Source organism: Pagrus major, chromosome 11, assembly GCF_040436345.1.
Source record: "Pagrus major chromosome 11, Pma_NU_1.0".
Lineage (NCBI taxonomy): Eukaryota > Metazoa > Chordata > Actinopteri > Spariformes > Sparidae > Pagrus > Pagrus major.
Genome location: NC_133225.1, coordinates 10,302,078 through 10,325,181, shown reverse-complemented (window position 1 = coordinate 10,325,181; position 23,104 = coordinate 10,302,078). Strand labels below are relative to the sequence as shown.

The 23,104-nt window shown below is 42.3% G+C and overlaps 1 protein-coding gene across 1 annotated transcript in view; it reads left to right on the top strand.

Moving 5' to 3' along the window:
* ralgps2 (Ral GEF with PH domain and SH3 binding motif 2) overlaps positions 1-23,104 on the top strand; it is a 72,991-nt gene that overhangs the window by 19,602 nt on the left and 30,285 nt on the right. The window contains exons 2-9 of the mRNA XM_073477220.1: positions 1,062-1,170; positions 4,144-4,274; positions 4,726-4,833; positions 5,814-5,864; positions 13,944-14,027; positions 18,521-18,610; positions 18,715-18,807; positions 20,671-20,797. Of these exons, the coding sequence (XP_073333321.1) occupies positions 4,215-4,274; positions 4,726-4,833; positions 5,814-5,864; positions 13,944-14,027; positions 18,521-18,610; positions 18,715-18,807; positions 20,671-20,797 (613 nt within the window). The 5' untranslated portion in view covers positions 1,062-1,170; positions 4,144-4,214. The remainder of the gene's footprint in view (positions 1-1,061; positions 1,171-4,143; positions 4,275-4,725; positions 4,834-5,813; positions 5,865-13,943; positions 14,028-18,520; positions 18,611-18,714; positions 18,808-20,670; positions 20,798-23,104) is intronic.

Sequence of the window (23,104 nt, the reverse complement as noted above, 5' to 3'; positions counted from 1 at the left end):
GAGGAGATCTTAGCCCCCTGCCTGATGGCTGAAAGCCAAAGAGTGTCTGCCAGCATGCAGCACTTTGTCTTCAGCCAGCCGGAGCCCCACACAGTTCATCACACAGGCGTTTATGTCTTAGAGTAGTGAGACACCTACTGGCTAATGTGAGTTATGAAATAAGTCTGGAGGCAAAGAGCAGGATGGGATTTAAACTTGATGCATGATGAAGTCAGCTGCCAACAGTCTGGGTACAGTTAACGTATACACTGGTAAATCTATAGTATTTAAAGGGACAGTTCACCCCAAATCAAAAATACATATTTTTCCTCTGGCCTTTAGTGCTGTTAATCCATCTAGATTGTATTTGTGTGACTTGCAGAGTTTTGGAGATATCGTCTTGAATATATGGAACTATATGGCACTCTGCTTGTGGTGCTTCAAGTACCAAAAAATAAAAACCCAATAGCAATGTCTCTCAAAAATCATGACCTGGTTACTGAAGATAATCTACAGACCTTGATTTAAACAGTTTTATGGAGGAACTATTTTCTTTCCACCAAACTACACCCACCGACCGTATCACCAGACAGGAAATGTGCATCTGCTCTATAATCATATCTTCAAAATTGATTTTAAAAATGTGCTAATTTGGCACTGATGCAACATTATTTCTCTGTCTGCGGTCATCAGTCTGTGGTCTCACTCAATATCCCTGATTGGTTACAAGTCACAAGTAATAGGCTATCAAGACTGAATCTGCAAAGTAACTAGTGACTAAAGTTATCAAATAAATGTAGTAGATTGGAAGTAAAAACAAGCAGAACATTGAAACATTCAAGTACTTCTGTCAAACAATCCCCTCCATTTTTTCTGCATTGAGCTCATGGTTGCTAAAACTCATAGTTCAGAAGAGTTTCCATCAGAACATACAGATCTGGTCTATGAAACGGTCGATGGTTTGATAATCAGATCAGGTTTTGGATTTTTGGCTGTGTTGATTTCTAATGTGTGCGTGGGTTTTCGTCATGTTCAGAAGACTCACGCTGCCTTCGTCTCTGCCTTTTGTTCTTTTCACACAGACGGCAGGAGCCAGCCTCAGAGAAAGACGGGACTCGATAGACAAAGACAGCAATACAGAGCAACAGGCTAACATCACGTCCAACAGTATGTGCATCTGACACACAACTGGTGAGTATGGCCTTGGCGTTGGGCCTGCAGGGTTGTAAAGCAACAGATTTTTTAATCTTCTTTGCATATGATTACCTTTGGACACATCATGGTTAGTGGAGCTCCTACACAAGAGTGCTGCAAAGTTTAGTTGTAGACGTGTTTATTTTTGAATGAAAAGATAGTTGCCGGTTATGTTATGACATTTTAACATCCTTACCTCCAGCTTTAAAGTCCTTCAAAATGGCTGAATGTTTGTGTGGCAACTGCAGACTAAAACTCACACACTCACTGACATCTTACATCATAGTCCAGGGGCACCGCATACAAAAAGACAAGAAATGCGTACAGTAGGTATTAGACCAGGAAGAAATGTAATTACAGCAGTGTGACAACAGACAGACTCAGTCTTGTAAATAAAGGCTGGCTGTTGCTTCCGGTGAAATTATGCCCTGCTGACACCAACACTGCGAGGAGAGTCGACGTGATGTAGTGGTGTTTACTCTTGGCTTAGCAGAATGCAACTGTGGAAGGAAACTAATGGCTCTTAAAGCACAGACTGTTTTAGCTTGAGCCATGAGGCAGCCAAAAAGACGGGGACACACACACACACACACACACACACATGCACGCACGCGCGCACACACACACACACATGCACGCGCGCACACACAGAGGCTTGCATTGTCAAATACACAAGGGATGGCTTTGCTGGCCTTTAGTATTCTGAGCAGCTTCTTATTTTTCATTACTGTCTCTCTGTGTGCTTTTGGCAAAGAACAGTCTCTGAGGTGTTTTCAGTCACAGGCAGAGAAGAATATTTAAGAATATTAAAATATCATCACTGAGCCCCCAGATGAGAAATCATCAGAAGATTAAGTAATCTCTTGCTGTGTTTCCATCAGTCCTAACAGTCATAGGTAGGTATAGATTATGATAATAACACACATGGATGTACACTACATGGATCTTCAAATAGACTTCTTCAGATACTGTGACTGATACTGTGTGAGGTAAAATGGCAGAGGTGCCAGGATTGTTTCCAATCATTGAAAGAAGACAATGGAAATACTGTACTTGAGCCGCATGCTGAAAGTGCTTATTGACTATTTGATTTACTGGAAAAAAAATGTGACAATGTTGATAATTGATTTAATTGTTTAAACTATTTATCAAGATAACAGTCAGCTGCTTGTTACAGCTTTGTATATTTGTGGTTTTGACATTTGGGAAAAGAAAATAAGCTATCTTAAGTAGGGCATATTATGCTTTTTGGGGTTTTTGCCTTTCCTTTATTGTCTTATTTAGCATTTTTGTGCATGTAAAAGGTCTGCAAAGTAAAAAAAAAAAGCCCAAAGTCCACGGCAAAGGGAGAAAACACTGCTCCTGCACTGCCTGAAACGCCTGGTTTGGAGTTGAGCCTTTACTTCCTTAACTTTTGTGTGTCACTGTGTAACAATAATGTAATGTTATATAAATATTTATATTTATTTATATATATTATAGAATATATATGGCTTTACTGCAGCCATGGTTATGACCCGCCCTACTCTGCCTCTGATTGGCTACATCCTGCCCGTTAAGTAATGTGCATGTGCAACTCTCGCCAAAGATTGAACAGAGGAGAGGTGTCTCACTCCAAACTGAGCATTCAAGATGGTGTGTAAAGGGCTGCTGCAGCAATGCGCCATATGAGAAAAATAATGTGCTTTTTGAAAAAAAATGTATGTAAACCTATTCTACCAGGACCCCCAAATAAAAGTATGAACCTGAAAATTAGCATAATATGACCTCTTTAAGACTACACCTTGGCCTTCAATAGCTTGTGTTGTTAATATGCCATTCAAATTCATGTATTTGCTTTCATTCACGTTTTGGATACTCACAAGAATGAAGGACACACTGCAAATGGCATTAGTACTTAGATACTCTGGCTGTGGAAAGAAGAGAATAGCACGTATGAAGCAAGACAATGGCTGAGATTAACGGTTATTTTCATTATCGATTGATCTGTGGATTATTTTTAGAATAAATGGTTTTGTCTATAAAATGTCAAACAATTCTCAACAATTTTCCAGCGCTCAAACAAAGAGCTCAAATTATTTATTTCGTCCAACCAGCAGTCCGAAAACCCAAAGGCACTATATTTATTATTATAAATGATAAAGATAAACACCAAAACCTTACATTTAAGAAGCTGGAACGAGCAACTGTTAGACACTTAGGCTTGAAAAACATCAGAAACAATCAGTCGCTTATCAAAATAGTTTGCAATGATTTTTCTTTCAGTTGTCAAACCAATTAATCGACTAATTGCTGCAGCTCTAATTGAGATGACAGTACAACTTCCTGGTGATTCTTTCTATTCGGGCAGCCAGTTCATGCTCTTCTGGAAACCTTATTGGTGGTTGAAATTTTGTGAGAGTGCCTCTTGAATCTTTAGGATGAACACATTTTGTTCCGGTAGCCATTTGACAAAAGCAAAAAAAAAAATCTTCCCTGTGTTTAGGAGTTGAGTCTGGTCTGTGGGGTGGCCGTGGGTCATCCTCTAGTCTCGACTGTAAGCTGTTTAGAGTTGTGTCTCGAACTGACAGCTGCTTTCTCCAAACCCCTTTCACAGAAGATCTCTTTCTAATACTCAGCCTAAGCTCCTTCTGTCCTGTCCTCTCTCGTGTCTTCCGTAGTAAATGACGGGCTGCGAAAGTGCACGACCATATGGCATTCACAAGTCCTCTGGGGACAACCGCTGAACCTGTCAACACGTTTACCATCTCGAGTTCAGTCATAACTCATTTTCTGAGGTTGAATTTAACTCAGTAGTAGCCTGTAATGATGAGCTGGACCTGAAAATACCTCAGTTGACACATTTCAGCCAGCAGGTGGTGCTGCTGCAACAATCTGAGAGATCTGTCTGCTTTGTTTGCAGGTGATAATGGTGAAGATGCAATGTAAAATGTACTCACTGTGGTGTATTTTGTGTGTGTGTGTGTTTAGAGGGCCGGCCGGGCTTTGCTGCAGCTGAGGATGATGAATGGTCTCCTGCGCTAAAGCTAGAGGGTGTGGGAATGATGGACCTTCCTAATGGTCAATCAAGCATCACCACCACCGTTACAACATTGTCTGAGGTGAGGCCGCGCCCACTCGTGAGACCCCCAGCCTTTCTTTTGAAAAAGTTAATCTTGTGCATCCTTTTTCCGACACTTAATTTAGATGAGTGTTTTTTTTTTCTTACTGAAATATTCAGTCAACACAATTTTCAGTGAATTGTAGCTGTGCTCTGCCATGATGCCTGTTATTTAACCCTCTCAAACCTTACGTGTAGGTAGATCATTTCCTGCTGACCTCAGTATTGCCGATTGTGTTTTCATAAGAATGTCAGAATAAGTAGCAAGGTTTAATCAATGTATTGTTACTGGTGTGATTTAAAATTTTATCAGTTTATTGCAATTTTTTCCGGAACCGTATTTATTGTCTGTTTTTGTGAAACCCTACTTTCATGTGATAACCTTGTTCTTAACTGCACAGCCATCATTCCTACTCCCTTACACTGCTGTTCTGTGTGGGTGTGTTTTCTAGAGGAGCAGCAGCTCAGAATCTCTCAGCGATAAGGGTTCTTCGGACCTGAAGAAGAGTTTCGATGCTGTCGTGTTTGACGTGCTGAAGGTCACCCCTGAAGAATATGCAGTGAGTGAAGTGAAAGTGTCCGTCCATTGTTCTCTGGTTAACCTGCGTGTTTGTTTAAAAAAAGAGAAATGTTCAGTAAGCACAAATGTGATGTGCTGACTTGAGGCAGGAGGAGGTGGGATGATGGAGGAGGAAATGGGGTCAGAGTTTGGATCAGTAATAATTGATGATGTTTGGCAGTGTCAAGCAGCCACTGATGGATTTACCCCAGGCTGCCTCTGCACAAACTTTCCATGGCAACTATGAGCAAGCAGAAGTCACATTTCTGTTGAATATGCCTTAAGTTGTTGTGAGGAATAATGTTGCGTAAGATTGTTCCATAATAAATCAATGAAAGCATGCTCCTCGTTATGTCTGTACTCTTATTTAATGCTGTGATGTTTATCTTGTTCATGAGATATCCTTACCCTATTCAACCACAAGAGGGCACTCTTTATCTTGTTTTCCCTCAAGTGTTTTCATTTCACATCACTCTTTGGTAAATCAAGGCATGAATAAGTGCAGATAGTAAAAAGATCACTGTCACACCCAGCTGCATGGGCGGTGCAAAAGCAGTGTTTTTATTATTGAACTATTAGTTTATTGGCCTTTAGATTAGACAATATATGATTTTTTCCAGTTAATGATAGAAATGTTGTTGAAATTGCCATTTTTGATAAGGTAGTGTATAGGTAGGTATAATGTGTGACTGTTTGACTATATACTAAATTAAGCACTGTGGTCCTGCAGAGATGCCGCGGCCTACAAAACATATTCTCCAGATGTTAGGAAACATGCTTGTTTGGTACAGACCCTAGAAATAGACCCCTAAAATATTAGCAATTTTTGCGTGTGTGCTTATTTTTCGGCCTTGTGTCCAGTGGATAATAATCTAACTCCTATATGGCAGTCTGGTATGAGGGAAATGTGCATTTTTTTTTCTTTAGTCCCAGTCTGAACATAGCCTAAGTCTAACATCTGTTGTGTTGTGTCTCCTCCAGGGCCAGATTACGCTCATGGATGCTCCTGTGTTCAAAGCCATCCAGCCAGAGGTGAGCTACTTTCAGATCAGAGGTGTTGACGGCTTTTTTTGGGAATCGTTTTGACATCTAGTTTGAGAAATCAAGTGGGGCTGTTGAGTTTGTTACCACTTGAACACGCATAGTTGTTTATTTTCGAGGGTGGGGAGTTTCAGCCTGAATCTCACATCTCAAATGATGCAACGAGAACACTCAAAAGGGAAAGGCTCAGTGTTAAATGTACATAATTTAATATACATGTATTTAAGAATGTACTCCCTCCCTTTGCTGTCTCTCTCTCTCTTTTCTCCCTTGTAACATGTCCATGCGGTTGACATCCTTGCACCACTCTGTGCTATGAGCAGCTGTGATCAGAGCTCCAAAACAGAGCCACGTATCATACGCTGGAAAAGGGCATATGTGTCTCACCCAGTGTTGCACACCCTGTCCCTTCCCTCAGTTAAATCCAGTGTAAACTCATGCTCTGTCTCTCCTTTGGATTGTTAGGCCCTTACTGACAGCAGTCGTGAATAACCTGTGTTTAAGGTTGGCCACTGTGGGCTTATAAAAGCAGCGGACAGACCGCAGCACAGTGTGGTGTGGTACAGTCTGACTCCTGCTAGTGCATATGAGCATCACTTGTCTCAGTCTCAGCTAAACACACACACACACACACACACACACACTCCTCACACTCCTTTGGCATGATGCCCAGACTCCTGTTCATGGCTCATACAGTCATGATAGTTAGGAAACTTACTCAGGGTAAGAATATTCATGAATTTGAATATACTTGTTGAAAAGCCCGGACCAGACAGAAGATAGATTGACTGACATGGGCGCTGAAATGAAAAGAGTTTTTGTTTTCGTTTTGCTCTGCTTCACATCAGGTGTAAACCTGCTGTCATGAGGGCGACCATCTACTCTCAGAATGAGTGTCCGTCCTCTGATGTCTGATGTTCATGGAGCAGGTAGTTTTTGTTTTGCTTTAGCAACATGTCAGGCTGTCATTTTGATGACAACTGGTTGGCTAACAAAAGGTATTAAAGTGGCCACAGTGAGGAGCCACAAAAATTAAGGCGTACTGCCCAAACTGTAGACAGGAGAGAAACCTGTATATGATGAGGGAGTGCTTGAAAAGGTCTTGAATTGAACTCTTGAAAAGCTATTGAACTTTTGAGTCTTGTAAATAGTTTGTTGTGTCTGAAAAAGACTAAAGATTTAGTGTTCTTCAGGGCTCGTCTCTGAAGAATAGCTTTCTCCACTCTAAGTGAAGTCACTGACGTCACCTGGACTCCAGCCCAGTCGTGTTACCTGCACGGGGCTGAATTCTCTGATGTACCACTGATGGTTTTTTAAATGCAAACATGCTCCTGCTCTCAGTCTGGACCGACTGAGTGGGTTTTAAATGTGTCCCTGCAGTCCAGTGTAGCAATTTGGCAAAGGGTCAGGTGCACAGGGGATTTTATTTTTTGCTGTAAGATGGTGAGATTATTTTCGAGAGAGCTGTAGTGGGGGGGTGGGGCAAGAGGAGAGGAAGGTGACTGGCCTGATTGAGGGGGAGGGCTGACAAGGAGATGAAGGCTGCAGCCTGGAGCGAACAGTGTGCAGAGTGACCCAGCAGCAGCATCCTGGCAGGGACTAAGTGCGCCAGAGAGGCCTTTTCCTGCTCTCGCTGTGCTTTTGTCTCCAAGCACTGGCTAAAAAAAAAAAAAAAAAAGACGCTTCACTGCCATGACTGAACTAAAACTCAACCAAAGTTTCCACTGCTGTCAGTCCCCTCGCCCTCCTCGCAGACACATGATGGGAAAATGGAAAAAGCAGGTGTGTGTGTGTGTGTGTGGGGGGGGGGGGTGCGCGCCTGCTGTTTCACTCGGCTCTCTGCCTGAAAAGGAAAATATTAAATAACTTGGTTGAATCCTTGAGTTGTGCAATGATGTTTTTACTGATATGCAGCCCATTGTAGCCTTTGAAGCACCCTTTAAATGCCACGTTACACTGAAATCAACTTGTACACACATACCTGGTAACTAAGGTAGGGTTCACTAATAAATTGTCAACAGTAATGGACATGAGTGGGGTGAATAGTTGTTTTAATTTTTCATAAACAAAGTGTTAGTTTCCATCATGTAATATGTTGCAGTTAGAATAGTTCTGACTAAGGTAGTCAAACTCAATTTAATATGATATCTTCCGGAGAATTTCATGCATTACTGAACGTAGACATGTCCTGGTGTCCTTCAGAGGCATTAAAGTTGACATATTTTGACTTTTTGCACAGTAACAAACAACAGAGGAATCAGTTTCCTCCATATTGGTTCCAAGTGTTGCTGGTCTGTGGTCAGACTGATTAAAAAAGGATTATACTGCATGGTCTTTGAATGTAACTGCAGATAAACTGAGCTTGCCCTTTAGTCTTAATACTCCACAGTGCAAATGCTGTCCTCTGCATGGCTTTAATGTTCTGTATCAGCAGTCTGTCATGTTTGAGCTGCTCTAATGTTACCGTTTCCACGTTTCTTCCAAAGCTGCAGTCGTTTCCTTAATAACCGCTATTTGAAATATTCAAAATGACCATAAACTAGCGATGACTGAGGGTTTTATTTTTCCCCTCTCCATAAACACATCATAACTGTCTTAATATAATATGAATGTGAGAGCGTGTGAGAACGAGAGCGACTGACTGTCCAAACGGTATTATGCACGCTCTTTGTTTACAACATTTCTACATGTGTATATGACGCACAAACAGACACTCTGGCAGGGAGTGGAAAAAATGGCCCCAGACAGAAGATCACATTAACTGAAGTGTTCCAATGCTGACATGGAGCAGATGTATGGAGAGCAGCCCTGACGCGTCTTCGCCAAGCCCTCTGGACGAGGAAGAAAAGATAACTGTTTGTTACAATAGTCATAAAAGATAACATGGCAACTGTGGACGGAGACACCAAAAAACAGTGTGAGGAGTTGGTATAAAGTCTGGCCAACCCCCTCTGGGCAGGAAGCATACTTCACTATCCTCTTTTCCTCCCACTGAAGAGGCCAGTTTTTCTAAATAACTCTTTGATATTGGAAAGGGTCTCAAGAGAGAGCTGAATGCATGCAGACAAACACACAATCTAAACACATCTGCTATTGATGAGGTGCAAGTGACAGCTCATATGACACTGCCATGCATGAGCTTTGCTGTAATTTACTTCCAACACTGAACGGACCCTCGTAAGAACAATAGTCACGGAGGAGTACAAAATGATGGCAGAGAAATGGGTGTTGATCTGAGCATCTTGTGTTTTGTTTGGAGCACAGGTATAATTGATGGGAACACCAGATTTTTTTTTTTCTTTCGTTGATGGTAAAATAATGTGTAGTGCAGAGCAGACCGATGTTTAATGTACAACCCTCAGCTGAATTGCTGATATGTTCTTTGGCTGTTGTTTTGCAGAGTGAAATGCCATTAAAATGACAAGACGGATCATGGAGATGAGCAGGGGAAGGGATGCAAGGGACTTGTAGCTAAATCTTTTTCTCATCCAAATTTACGAGGTAGTGATTACCAATGGGTTGTAGCGTTGGCGGGGTGTGTTTATCTGGATCGGATAGCTCACTATAGCATGGATGGATCAGCTGAGAGAGAAATGTAGAGAGCAAAATGACGTCTGAGTGAAAATAAAAAGGAAATAAGTGGAAATAAAAGGCACCTTCATCTCACTCTCTGTTTCTCTGTCCCACTGGGCCGTTTGTAATTTCATAATCAGACGTGTGGCTGATGATCTACAGCTGGATGTTTATGCAATAGAGGCTGCAGGGAAAAGAGAGATTGAGTGATGTAGAGGGACTCAAGAGGGGTTTGAGGAGGGGAGTCTTTGTTTTTTTTACACACAGACACGACAAAAGCCAAGTAAGTAATTTAGTGGCTTTCCCTGGCAAGCTTCGCTTCAGCTCGCAGGGAATAGCTATCAGATTGCATTTTTACGTACCGCCAAGAAGTATGTCAGTTCCTCACATGTCTTGAGAGCACCCAGCGCCGAAGTCCTCCGACCAGATTGAAGGTCTCATGTGAGACGATGATTGGTTATAGTTTGAGGACGGCAGCGTCTCGCACACTCAGGCCTGCAGGCGTATTGTTGTTCGCGATAAAAAACGTTTTACTCAAGCATTGTCATCAAAACTGTGCGTGTGATGTCAATGTTGCATGCAAGCTCTTTGTAGGGCCCTCCAGTCTGCACATATTATTTTTCTGGTGGAGGGAATGGACCGTAATTGCTTCGCAACAATCACAGAAGGGAATCCCACCCACACAACAGCCTGTCAGCATGATGGTCAATACACATTCATCATGGGGAAGGTGGGGAAAATAATGTTTTGCCAGTTGAGGCAGAAACAAAATCTACGATGACAAGTTCTCCCTCGTCACAGAGGATTTAGTCCAAAGTTTCATAACCAGTGGAATACTCGAATCTGTCAGTGGGAGACAAAACATCAATACACATTTAATGATGCATCTATAGTTTTATTTATGTTTTATAGTATAGTAGTAACTATTACGATAACATCATCTTTATCAAATTCACAATGCACATGCAGTCACTGATGGCCTTGACTTCCATAAGGATCACATGAGTACATGTACTCAAAGAACTCCTGGAAAAGTAATTCTTTCCATACAGCAAAGCAATGGAGCCTGCCGCTGGCTTGTCGGTCTCTGCCAGAGTCTATAGTTTAGAACTGTTGGACTGAGACAACAATGCATTTTACGACCTTCTTTTCCATATTTCTGTCCTTTTTTTCCTTTCCTTTTCTGTTCTGCTGCTCTGCTCTTTCTTCTTTCTTTCTTTTCTTATAAATCTGTAGACGAGCAGTCGATCATAAATTTGGCATAACCTGGCGTTCCGTTCAGGTTTCCTCTGTCTCACTACAAGCTGAAGTACAGATCAGCAACAGACTGTGCAGGTTTTCCATCATGCTCCTTCCTGTCATCCTTGCTGTATCTCCACCATCTCCTTTCTCCGTGGGGCAATTCCTTCTTTCTCGATCTTCCTCCCCTCCTCCTCTTCCTTCTTTTTTCCACCCTGTTCCTCATCGTTATCAGCCCTTCCCGTCTTGGCCCGTGGCCTCTCCCTAATATTCCCTGAGATCCCGACGCTTCAGTTTTCCATTAACAATGTCGACAAAAACAAAAGGAATTGCTGTGGTTTCTCACATGAGGTCATCGCAATTTGTGGCTTAGCTGCAGACGGTTATCTTATTCAGCCTTTACCATTATTACATAATACCTCTCACGATGTACTTGCAAACCAAAGCTTAGTGGATGAAAAATGAGAACTGATTATTGATATTGGGGAAGTTTTGGGTGAGATTTGAGTAATGTTTGGCTGAAGAATCTGATCTCCGTTAATATCTTCGGTTGGATCCATAAAAATGCTCTTTTACCCCATCAGTTATTTGTTAATGATCACAACTTGTAGGCTAATTAAATGTCGAGCCAGAGTTGACGTCAGTTTTCCTTGACAAGCCCTCATGTTAGCTATATGTACACAACGGTGCAGATACAGCCAGCTTCTAGCAGCCCCCTAGGATCGCACTTTTAATGAAAACGCTGCTCGGCCAGACCAGAATGTGGAAATGACAGGCTGTCTGTGGTTTGGCCGAGCAGGCTTCTTTTACAGCGCGCTTTTACTGCAGCATTTAAAAGCTTCTCCTTACCAGAGCTGCCTCGTCAAAGCTTTTCTCCAAAGACTTGACTGTTGACTGATATTTTTTTTCCTTTTCAAAGCTGCCTGCAGTTTGTAATGCGGAATGAGTGTGAAATGAGGCTATAAGGGCAGAAGAAAAATAAAGGAAATGAAATCCTATTAGTTTCTGGAGAGGCTGTGGATCTGTTCCCTGCTGCTCAAACACACTCGAGGCATGGCATCAGTTATTACACAACAGCTGGAAAACAATAGAGCCTGAACGACTTCAAGCCTCCACCTCAAGCTTCAGCTGGACGGACAGATGTATGGATGGTTAGATCAGACGACAGGCCCAGGTGGTCTAGTATTAAAGGGTTAGTGTAGCTTGTTGAAATATTGTGGTCTTGGCGAGACGTAGGAGTGTCTGCATGCCTCTTCTCGGTTGTGCCACCTACCTGGGTGGTCAGGTGGTGGTCCGAGCTGCACAAACACACCCACCTCCCTCGAGCTGTGGAACGTCTTTGTTTAAGAACCATCATGGACGTTGAGTGGAATTTGGAGAATGATTGACACGATGACAGGAAGGAGGAGGGCAGCGCTTATTTTAAAAAAGACCGAAGTTAAATAAACGATGGTGAGACAGGCGAGTGTGTCCTGCCTCAGATTTGGCTCCATCCTGTGACAAGGACAACATGCTCCAACTAAAGCTAGGAAACCTTGTGGGAAGATGCTGTCAGGTCTTCTACAGTGTTGTCTATTATCATCTTAACTATCCCCTCATCTTCTATCCAATGTCCTCCTTTTTCCTCTCCTCATATCCTCATCCTGACTCAGGAAACATGGGCCCCGAGGCATCACCTCGCCCACGCATTAATGTCTGCTTTTAACATCTGTATTTGATATGTTGGATCTTTACCCCCGCTGGCTGCCTCTAATGACTCAGAGACTCTCCACTGACCGAGCATGACTTCTCTTTGCAAGTGCGTTGTCCTGATGCATTCCAGCTCAGGGAGTTGTGAGCAGTTTGGTAGAGCTTCCAGACAGTCAGTCTCACAGGGGGTATTTTGTGTGTGTGTGTGTCGGGGGGAGCCGCAGCCTGATTCAGCTGTTCATATTGTAGCACAAGTCGGCCGAGCTGGCAGGGATTATGAGGAGAGCTTGCACAACATTTTTCCTACTGTTACGTCTGTGACCCTGGCCTGTGGACAGCCTGCGGGGGCTCCCCTCGCAGTGTCTGTGTGGTCTGTGTCTTTACCTCACTACTGAGGTCGAAGCTGTGGCCAAACTGAGTCCAGCCTGGTACTCTGACAGACGTGACTGTTTGTGTGTTGTTGGAATGTTTCTGTGTGCAAGTTCCAAAATCACGGCCCTGCCTTTTAAAAACCGTGTTATCAGACCACAACGGCTGCTTCCAAAGCTGCTGCTACTTTATAAGACTGGTATCAGTAGAAGTGCAGAAATAATTTATTATACAGATGACTGAAATTGTCATTTATTAGTTTTCTGCTCAGACTAAGTAAAGAAATAACGAAGTGCTGTAATGTTTGATGTTTGATAAGTGTTGTAAAAAGAACCCAAAAGTCACACTTGAGTAAAGTAAAGACAGCTTGTTAAAATATAACTTTTTTAACGATCTGATATTAAATCTATTTAAGTGTCAAAAGTACAATCAGAAGTAAGCCTGCCCTGGCAGTTTATCAGATCCTGTATTCAGCGATTATTGGAATATTTTTTTTAAATTTTTTTTATCTGATTGCCAATTAAATAAATTAATTTAAAACTGTGCTACTTTGGCTCTTATACTGCATGTAATCTGCAAAGTAAATAGTAAAGTTATCAAATAAAAGTATCAAGTTAAATATTTGCTTCCAAAATGTAGTGGAGTGAAAGTATAAAGAAGCAGAAAATGGAAGTAACTCAAAACTGTACTTAATTACAGTACTTTATTTAAAAATATGTAAAAATATTTATAAATCAGCATTTTTTACATCGGCTTGTGGTTTGTGCCTTCTTCTCTTTTAATGTGGCATTTGTATCTTTTATATTTAGTTGAATTCTTCTCCTTCAAAACTGCACTGAGTAGGAATCAGTGCATAGCTTTGTTATCTACTTGGCATTGGGATAGTTTTAATCAGTAATGAGTACTGAGCTTGATTCTGAGACAAAGCGTGCTCCAGCATAGCTTTAGCAGTTTGTTTTTGCAGTCAACCATTAATCTTTCTGAGCCTCCGACTGGATCTTGTCCTCAGTCTTTCTCTCTTTCTTCCTCCTCATCTGCTTTTCTCTCCTATCATGTCCCGCTCTCTGCGCTCCTCTCCATTTCCCACCGAGTGACCTCTGACTAGACTGTTAAACCCATTCAGTAAAATGCTTGCGTATACCAAAGATGCTGTGGTTCAGTGCATAATGTCAAGTTCCCTGATTGTTTGTGTGTTTTCAGGAGCTGTCGAGTTGCGGCTGGAACAAGAAGGAGAAGCACAGCTCTGCTCCAAATGTCGTGGCCTTCACTCGCAGGTTCAACCAGGTGAGACGCATACCCATTTTTCACTTTTGTCATAGGCAGCACTACCTCCGGTCTCTCCTACAAGGAGAGAGAAAACAGCCCCTTATGTAATGTTAAAGATTTATGAGCCTTGGTCAGCTAGGAAGGGAGAGATTACAGCTCCTCTTTCCATCTTGTCCTCTGCCTCCATCCTCCAAGCACTAAATCATCACCCTAGCTCTCCCAGAGCTGGTTGTTTTGAAGCCTTGCTTGTCATGGCAGCTCCTAATAATCTCCTCCCTGCTAGTCATATACGTCATAATTATTCCCCAGGTGAAACGGGTCTGCAGGAAGGCATTTTATTTTGTCCTTAGCTGTTTTTTGGTTTTGGCCATGACATTAATGATGTTCTTCTGTAGCACGTTTTAGGAAAATTTCCAAACGTAGGCAGGAGTGCGTATGGCATGCTCCCTGAGTGCCCTGTGAAATCATCAACAGGAAGTTGTGGGTAATGATGTAAGGGGCTGCCATGGCCTTTAATCCCCTTCCAGTGTTTTTGCCAGGCTCCTTTAACGCCCACTTTACTGTCCTCCAGTATAAATATGAGATGATCTGACAAGAATGTGTTGCTGTGGAAACTTCTCCATGTATAGCACATCGCAAACGGTGATTCAAGATGTTAGCCGCACACATTTCAGCAGGCGGCAGCCAAGGAAAATGAGCTTTTTGGATAATGGGACTTGGATTGGGAGGGCGGAGAGTCCCAGAAAGCTCCTTAGCATGAGCCGCAGCCATATTCCTCTTCCTTCAGTCCTGGTTTTGTTGGCACTAAAGCTCTGGAAGCCAATGGAACAGAAGAGAGCTGGCCAGTCTATTCAACAGGCGGCAAGAAGAAAATAATTCAGAACCCATTATGAACACAATGCACAGTCATCTCATTTTATTAGGTTTTGTGCAGAGACAAATTAGCAATTTGCATACAGTAGTAAAAAAGAAAATGTTTTTATTCAGACATCATAAGAACTGTTAAAAAGAATTGGTGGTGATGATAACCAAATGGGATAGATTATATTCTCAACAAGAAGGGAAGAGCTACAGAAGACATCACATTAGTGTGAATACAGTGGAAAAAACAAAAAATATGCCTGATAAAAATCATTGTGTTGTACCGATCAGCCACTAAATTCAAAGCACTAACAGTAGGACAGTTTGCCCTGCCACACCACAAAGGCATGGATACTGGAACTCTGGGGGTGTCCTTTGTAGTCTGACACCGGGGCATTGGCGTCGGATCCTTTGAGTCCTGTGGGTTGCGAGGTGGGGCCTGCATGGATCAGACTTAATCCAGCCAGGACCCAAGGTTACCCAGCAGATCACTGCATTGTAACAAGACGTGTTACGTGGTGTCCGGGTCATTCTTTACAAAAGGTTGTTAGGTCCTTAAATTTCTACCACGGTACAGCTGTTAACACACTAGGGATCAGATCCAACCTTCATCTCAAGCTGACAGTCAGCTGTAGTCCGCATCTTTTTCCAGACCTTCATCTCTGTCCCATCCCTTCCTCCCCTCAGGACATTAAATAGGTTGATCCACAGCTATCAGCTTGTGGCTGGATCTGTCTGCTTCCGATTATTTATGATTATTGAAGCGCTGGGGCCTCGCAGCATGATCTGGAGGCCTTGATACGCTCATAAATGCTCCACCAAGACACAATCTTTGCTTCAGGGCTTAATATGAGATCTGTAAAGACATGACTTTGTCTGCACAGCCCCTGAACCCCCAAACTCTCCCTCAGTCTCACATACACACTTATGTAGAGCACTGCCATTCTGAGTGATCTCATCGCTGTGTAGTTCTGGAGGCCAGGGCTGACGAGGACACAGGCTCTGTAATGGACCCCAGCGGTATAGCGATTTAGAGAGACATGCTTTGTCCAGATTGACCTCAGATATCAAGTTAGACCGCTGAGGAAACTAAATGTGAAGCTGCAGCATGTTTTGCTCCCAGATTGGAATCGCATTTTACAGTCGATGGAAACTCCTGTCTACTGTAAACTGAAGGTGGAAGGAAGATCTGACAACCTTTGAGTTTTTTTATAGCTGCGCCCTGCAGCTCTGCAGGTCACTCCACAAAAAAATTTCATCCTAGGAGGCTGAAATTTGGCAGGGAGGTCAAGTGTGTTTGTGTATATACCAACTGACTAAAAGGTGGGGGTGGTAATGTGTAGGGGTGTAACATTACACAGAAGTGATTGTTCGGTACGATTTCGATATGATGGGAAAAAAAAAAATATAATAATAATAATAAATAAATAATAATAAAAAGGCTAGGTTTTTTTTCATTTGTTTTCATCGGATAGTCGTGCAATTACAGTTGGTTCTACCTAGTTAAAACATTGAGCATTTTTAATATTGCATTTAAAAAGACAATAAAACAAAGGAAAAGTTGGCAAATAGTTAGATTAAGATAAACAAATTTGTCTTTTAAAAGGGATAACAAAAGAAAGCAAATTAATATTAACAGATTATAAAGAGGTTATGTAACTAACTTATTGTACAGTCATAATAAAGAGTAATGTTTTTTACGCCTTGATTTAAATGAGCTGACAGTTTTAGCAGACTGCTGGTATTCAGGAATGTTATTCCACAGGCAGAGAGCATAGAAACTAAAAGCTGCTTACCTTACTTGGTAGCGCACTGGGCAGTGAATAGTGAATAGTGAACATACACTCTAACACACAACGATCAGCCACAACATTAAAACCACTGACAGGTGATGTAAGTAACATTGATCTTCTCATTACAATGCAATGTTCTGCTGGGAAATCTTGGGTCCTGGCTTTCATCAGGACACCACTTGGAAAGCACTTCAAGGCGACGGCACTCCCCAATGGCAGTGGCCCCCCCAGCAGGACAGTGCGCCCTGAGACACCACAAAAACTACTCACGTTTTAAGCCACACCCTCGTTCATGAACTGTTTGTCACACACTCTTCTGGGAGGCATCATTAAACACAATAAAGTTATTTTACTGTTGCTTTATCTTCTTCTGTTGGCCCATCAGTTCAATGCTCCACAAAACTGTTTCCACCCTATAGCAACTGCAGCTCTGTCTTCGGGGCTGAACTTTGCAGTAGAGGTCAAGTGAGGTTGTGTGCGTGTGAATTCAAGAACACATGGATACCTGCCCATGGCCCATACCTGGCCACAGCTATTGCAAATTTGCACTTGTTTATCTTGAGAGTTGGAGCTGAGTGATGCAAATAAAAGAAGAAGCCAATTGAAGCCGGGGTCGACCGATTATGTTTCACCTGTCCATTTCATCACTCCCTCGTCTTCTTTACAGACTTCTCCTCGTGAAATGGTAAAAATTAAAAACACATGGCTCTCTTTCCTGGAGATATAGTACTGTTATACATATTCTGTGTGTGAATCGTGTGTTTATAAGAGAAGATGGAGAGAGAGAGAAGCTGGATGAATTTATCTCCTCACTCCTCTGCTCCTCACCTCTTCGCTGAAACAAAAACAAGTCATGGGGCTGTTTCCAGGAAAAAGTAGGCAAAGCCAGCTGCAGTTTAAAATTTGTGCACATCAAGAATGTAGGAAAGCATGGAGAAGGACACACACACGCACACTTAATTTATAGACGTACGCAAGAAGCACACCTAGTGGTCTGTGGCTCGAATGGAGGAATGTTGACTACGAAATCGGTTATGTGAGCACATATCAGGAGAGATGAATCGGTGTTGTGCAAAGTGGGAGACTAATTCAGAAACTGAAAGAGATAAAAGTGTTAGAAGGAACAGTGGAGATGGTCAGTCTGTCTGTCTGGACGGTCTTATCAGAACACAATGTGCAGACAGCTGTGGGCTTTGAAATCCCTCCGAGCCCTGCGGCGTTGAGGCTAACTTCCCCTCCCATTACCTCCTCTCTTCCCTCACTCTTCTCCTTTTCCTCTTTCCATTCCCTCTTTCCCCGGAGCTTAAACACTGATTGATTCACTGACTTGTGTGTGTGTGTGTACGTGTAATGAGAACTTTGGCTTACCAGCGTTTCTCCCTTAAGAGACAGATTTCCGACATCACTCTTTGTCTGGCCATGCACTCTGAACGAACACACACACACACACGCACGTTGAGGGTTGACATATTAGGAGTTATGATGTGTATCTGTTGGGTAATCAGTTGGAATCAGTTGGATTTTCCTCCGAATTTCTTGTTTTCCTCAAGAACTGATTACTAATCGACTCCAATGGAGCGTTGCCGTTAGCAAGCTGCCCTGTGCTCCCCTGCTCTACTTTATACAGAGTATAGCCCAGACTTGTCATGACTGTCTGCAGGTCTTGGCTCTGGACTCAAAGACTGGAGATTTAACAAGGCAGAACTCCCGGTCTTGCTTTGTACTCACCTGAAATCTTATTTGAAGAATGTAACATATGAGAGATAAATCTTTCTCTGTCAGCAGTTTCGGGTCTGTTTTCGGTGAGTTCGCGAGTGTTGCTTGGTAATCTGTCTGTTTTTTTGTTTTTTTCTCTAGACGAGTTTTTGGGTGGTACGAGAGATCCTCCATGCGCAGACGTTGAAGATCAGAGCTGAGGTGCTGAGTCTGTACATTCGCACTGCCAAGGTACACGACTCTACGGACGACATGACATTGTTGTGCTATCCTTATGAATGTTTCCATTGTAAACACGCCTTAATGTATGCTCTGTGTACTTAAACTTTTCACAGAAACTGTGTGACATGAACAACCTCCACGCAGTCATGGCTGTGGTTTCTGCGTTACAAAGTGCTCCCATCTTCAGACTTACCAAAACATGGGCGGTGAGTATATTTACCCTTCTCTGAAGGGAAGAATGGTTTATTAGTAGAGCGCTGTCAATAAACTTGGAATGTCACACAGATCTGTACCAAAACAATGGAAACATAAACGAAGGCCAACCCGAACTAGCACACGAGTGACATGACAAGATGAAGGGCAAAGTTTAGGAAAAATAAATAAAGGTTATTTAGAACAGTTAGAAAAACTTAAATTCATCCCATTTAATACAAAAAGAGAGAATTTAACAAACCTGAACCATCATTTCTTAGTGCTGCATGTCTGTCCCATAGTGACATGCCCAGAACCTTTACACCGATTGTAGCAGATTATTTGTGGTGGGAACATTGTAAACACATTATTCAATTGTAGACCTTTTTTTACGCAGGAAATTATGTATCAGTATCCATTTTGAGGGGCAGCAAATGTGTTTCAGTGTTCTCATTGAAGATGTAGAGCTTACATAATGACATGATGATGCTCTGATGTAATGGTGGAAATTTTCCTATACTCGGGTTCACAAAACCACAGGAGAGATTCCTTTAGTCATTTAGCAAATGCTGTTGCTGGCCAGGACGAAGCACACCTGCCTCTTAGACATAGTGACAGACACACACTAACACACAGACACACACGCTTGATCACTGTAGGTCTAATTAGGACTTTCAACTATTGTCACAGCCTTTTAAAGTTTCCGTGTCAACAGATCAGCTTCACTGTGGTCTGAAGCTTTGCCACTGCTGTTGCTGCAGTCCACATGCTGACGACTCTGCAGTGCAGCCCTCCTGCAGGAGTAGACTTCATATTCGTAGCTGTCACAAGTGGACAAACGGACACACAGGAGCATGTGAACAGTCTATCACCCTGTTGAAAGCTGCATGCTAATGTGTTCTGGCACTAAAGTTTTTTGGGTCGCTAGTACAGTAAGACATGAAACCAGCTAGAGAGTAAAGCTTTGATTCTGTACAGCATTACTGCATTTTATTCTGACACTGACAACTCCAAATTATGGTAGAACATTACCAGGTATTTCACTTATTTTACAAACTTGTAACACAAATACAAGTTCATTATTTGAACGGTCTTGAATGGGTTTACTATCCCTTCCTAGTTTTGTCAGTTGGTGAAAATTTTGGATGTTCAAGAAAAATGCTTCAGTACAGTTTGTCTCTAGAGGGCCAATTAGCGTCAACGTCAACAATAAGCCTATACAATTAACACATATTTCAGCTAAATCTCTCCATGTGTTCATATATTCCATTTCTGATTCTCATTCGGTTGCCTTCCTCTTTTACTGTTGTTATAGCCCTTTGGTGTATATCAGATTTCACTCATTAGTCAGTGCAGCTGAGTGAAAGCAACACACATCAAGTCATTTTATCTGAATAGTTTCCAGTGTATTTTTTACACTTATGTGTTGCTAACCCATTCTAGTTGTATATTTTTTTGTTTAAATGTGCACTTTGTAATTTTGAGGAAGAGATATGAACCAGAAGAGAAATATCTTCATATGCTGATTTTTTTTTTTTTATGCCTAAACAAACTAAAACAAACTCTCTTTGTTTTCATGACTAAATAAAGTGAATAAACAAACTGATCTTAAAGGACAACACAATTTCATACTGTTTTACTTTGTTTATATTTGGCGGACCCTGCCACCTTTCAAGCTTCAAACATTGTTCTGAAGACCTTATTTTCCTCTGTTTTATTCAGTTATGGAAAAAACTAAATCTGAGTATATATTGTTACCTCTATTGTATTGTAAATATTAAAATTCTGAATTTGAATTTCTTCTCCAAAACTGCATAGTGCCCCTTTTAAAGCTCTTGTTCTCATTCTCCCTTTTTCTTTCCCCCTTAACTGTGCAGTTACTGAGTCGGAAGGATAAGGCCACGTTTGATCGGCTTGACTACCTGATGTCCAAAGAAGACAACTATAAACGTCTGAGAGACTTCATAAGCAGCCAGAGCATGGTCTCCTGTATACCATACCTAGGTAACAGACACAAACATTCACACACTCTTAAACCACAGTAAGGTTTGATCTTTGAAGGATGCCTTACTATCAGCTTCTTATCTCTATGGTCTGTTTACCGGCCGAGGTTTAAAGTCAGGACAATTTGTCCGAGTTTCCAGAAAACAAAGTGCCTCTGCATGTGTGTCTGGTGTCATCATCTCCTGGATTATCCAGTGCCACAGTCATTACTTCTTTTAAGTTGTCCTCCTCCTTCCAGAAGAGGAGCGTGAATGTTCAACAAACACATAAATCAGTGATAAATAAAAAATAATGACATTTCTCCATCCTTTCCATAAATATTTATACCCTCCTCTTCCTTTGGCTCCACAGCATGACATCACTCAGGAATCCCTTATGAGTTTTGCAAGGAAACCTCTCACTGTGATGTAAGAGTATTGTGCACATGGATACACGTGTGTGGTTTTTACTGCCGTACTGTTTGTTCTTGTTTTGACTCGATGATGACAGGATGACTTTGATGCTCTTTACTGCCACGGTTTTTCCTCTGACCATCGGGCTCGTATCATAGCTACTGCTTTGTGATTCGAACTTAGACGCTCGAGTATGTACAAACAAACACAGACACGAGCACAAACACAGAGAGCTCAAGAGTCTGTTTGTAGTTAAAGAAACTTTTAAACAGGCATTTTTCCCCATCGCGCTCCGTCATGGAAGTCTGGAAGTAATGACAGACCATGAGACAAATGCAAAGCTAACGCTGTGAAACGGCCCACATTTGCCAGTTTAAGTGTATGTCCTCATTGTGTGTGTGAGTGAATAAGAAGGGGGGGGACTTTCCGTTTGGTAAGCGTTTCAGTGATGTGTGATTAGTTGGTCGCCTCTTTGTGTCGTAAGTCTTTGTACGTGTACGTGTGATGGTGTTTCCCTGCAGTCTGAGCCTGTCAATGATGCGTGCAGATGTGTGATGTGTGACCAGCTGGCTTCCCGCGGGGGCTTGACCGAGCCAAGTTGGCACACAGGATGGAATTCGCCACTCTCTTGTTCTCAGATGATCTCGTCCATGTTAAATCCACTCGATCCCACTGAGGGAGAGTGGGAAAGATTGACTGGGAGACTGCAAGCCACAGCGCTTGTTCCGGAGCATCACTCCAAAGTGATTCGGGTGGGGGGTTCTCCTGATGTATTTTTGCACGAGTTTGCCTCTGTGGTCACTAACCAAAGTACCCACTGAAGCTCAATTAAGGTCCCAACCCATAGCAGAGGGCTAAAATTACCATGTGTGTTTTTCTTTGCGCTAAATACGTCACAGGAGGGTTAACTTCTGCAAAGTGTGTTTGTGTCCTTGTGCCAATTTTATGACATAATATCATGTTTCTGTCTTTGCCCCATTTGCATATTTTGAAGGTCTGATGCTTATCTGCGATGATAACGAGGCTGGAGAAAGAGCCCTATGTCTGCTGTGTAGACTCCAGGCTTTGGTTTTTCCACACTGTTACATTTGTGCTTAACTGTGCGTGTGTGTGCGACTGCGTGAACTCTGACCTGCTATTAGGTTCGGCAGACACAGCCCGCTCCTGTCTGCACTGCACTCACCACAGGGCCAGCCTGTTAAATGCTCAGATGAGCTTGTTCCTGTTCTGTAGCCAATCATACAAGGACAAAGCGCCCACAGAAATGTATGGCTCCACTGTGACAGAACACACACACTGTGAAACAAATGTTCTCCCTGCTTTTAGCTGCAGTCCTCCATTGGTGTGAATTGGTTCAGCCATGTACTGCTGTGGATCCAAGTGTTCAGACAGTGCTCACAGTGCAATACATAATGGTGTAGTTACATTTGAAAGAGGAGAAAACATAATATAAGTCCTAAAACGATGGTTTGGATTGCAGTGAAACACAGTTTACTAGTGCTTAAAAGGCAAGTGTGCCTGTTCTATCAGACAGATGAGTGAAAAATACATCTGAACTGTGTCTTATGTAAACACTTCTCTGAATAGTGTGTTATTGAGCAAGAGCCTGTTAATATTACTGATAGTCTCAGTGTAATTTCATAATACTTCACTGGGATCCTGCAGTAACTATTTGCTATTTGGTCTCTGTCAGTGGAGAAAGACTCTACAGAGGGCCAGAAACAGACTCAAGGACCCTTGAGTCACTTCTGGTCCAGCATGCTGTTGCCATAGTTGTTGGATTAGCTGTGGGACAAAAGCAACACTGTTTGAAATAACCAATGTAATGGAAATCACCAGGGGTAAAGTCTCATATGTGTCAGATCAGAAAAGGCAGCCAGCTGAGGGGTTCATTTTCCTACTGGTTCCTATGACC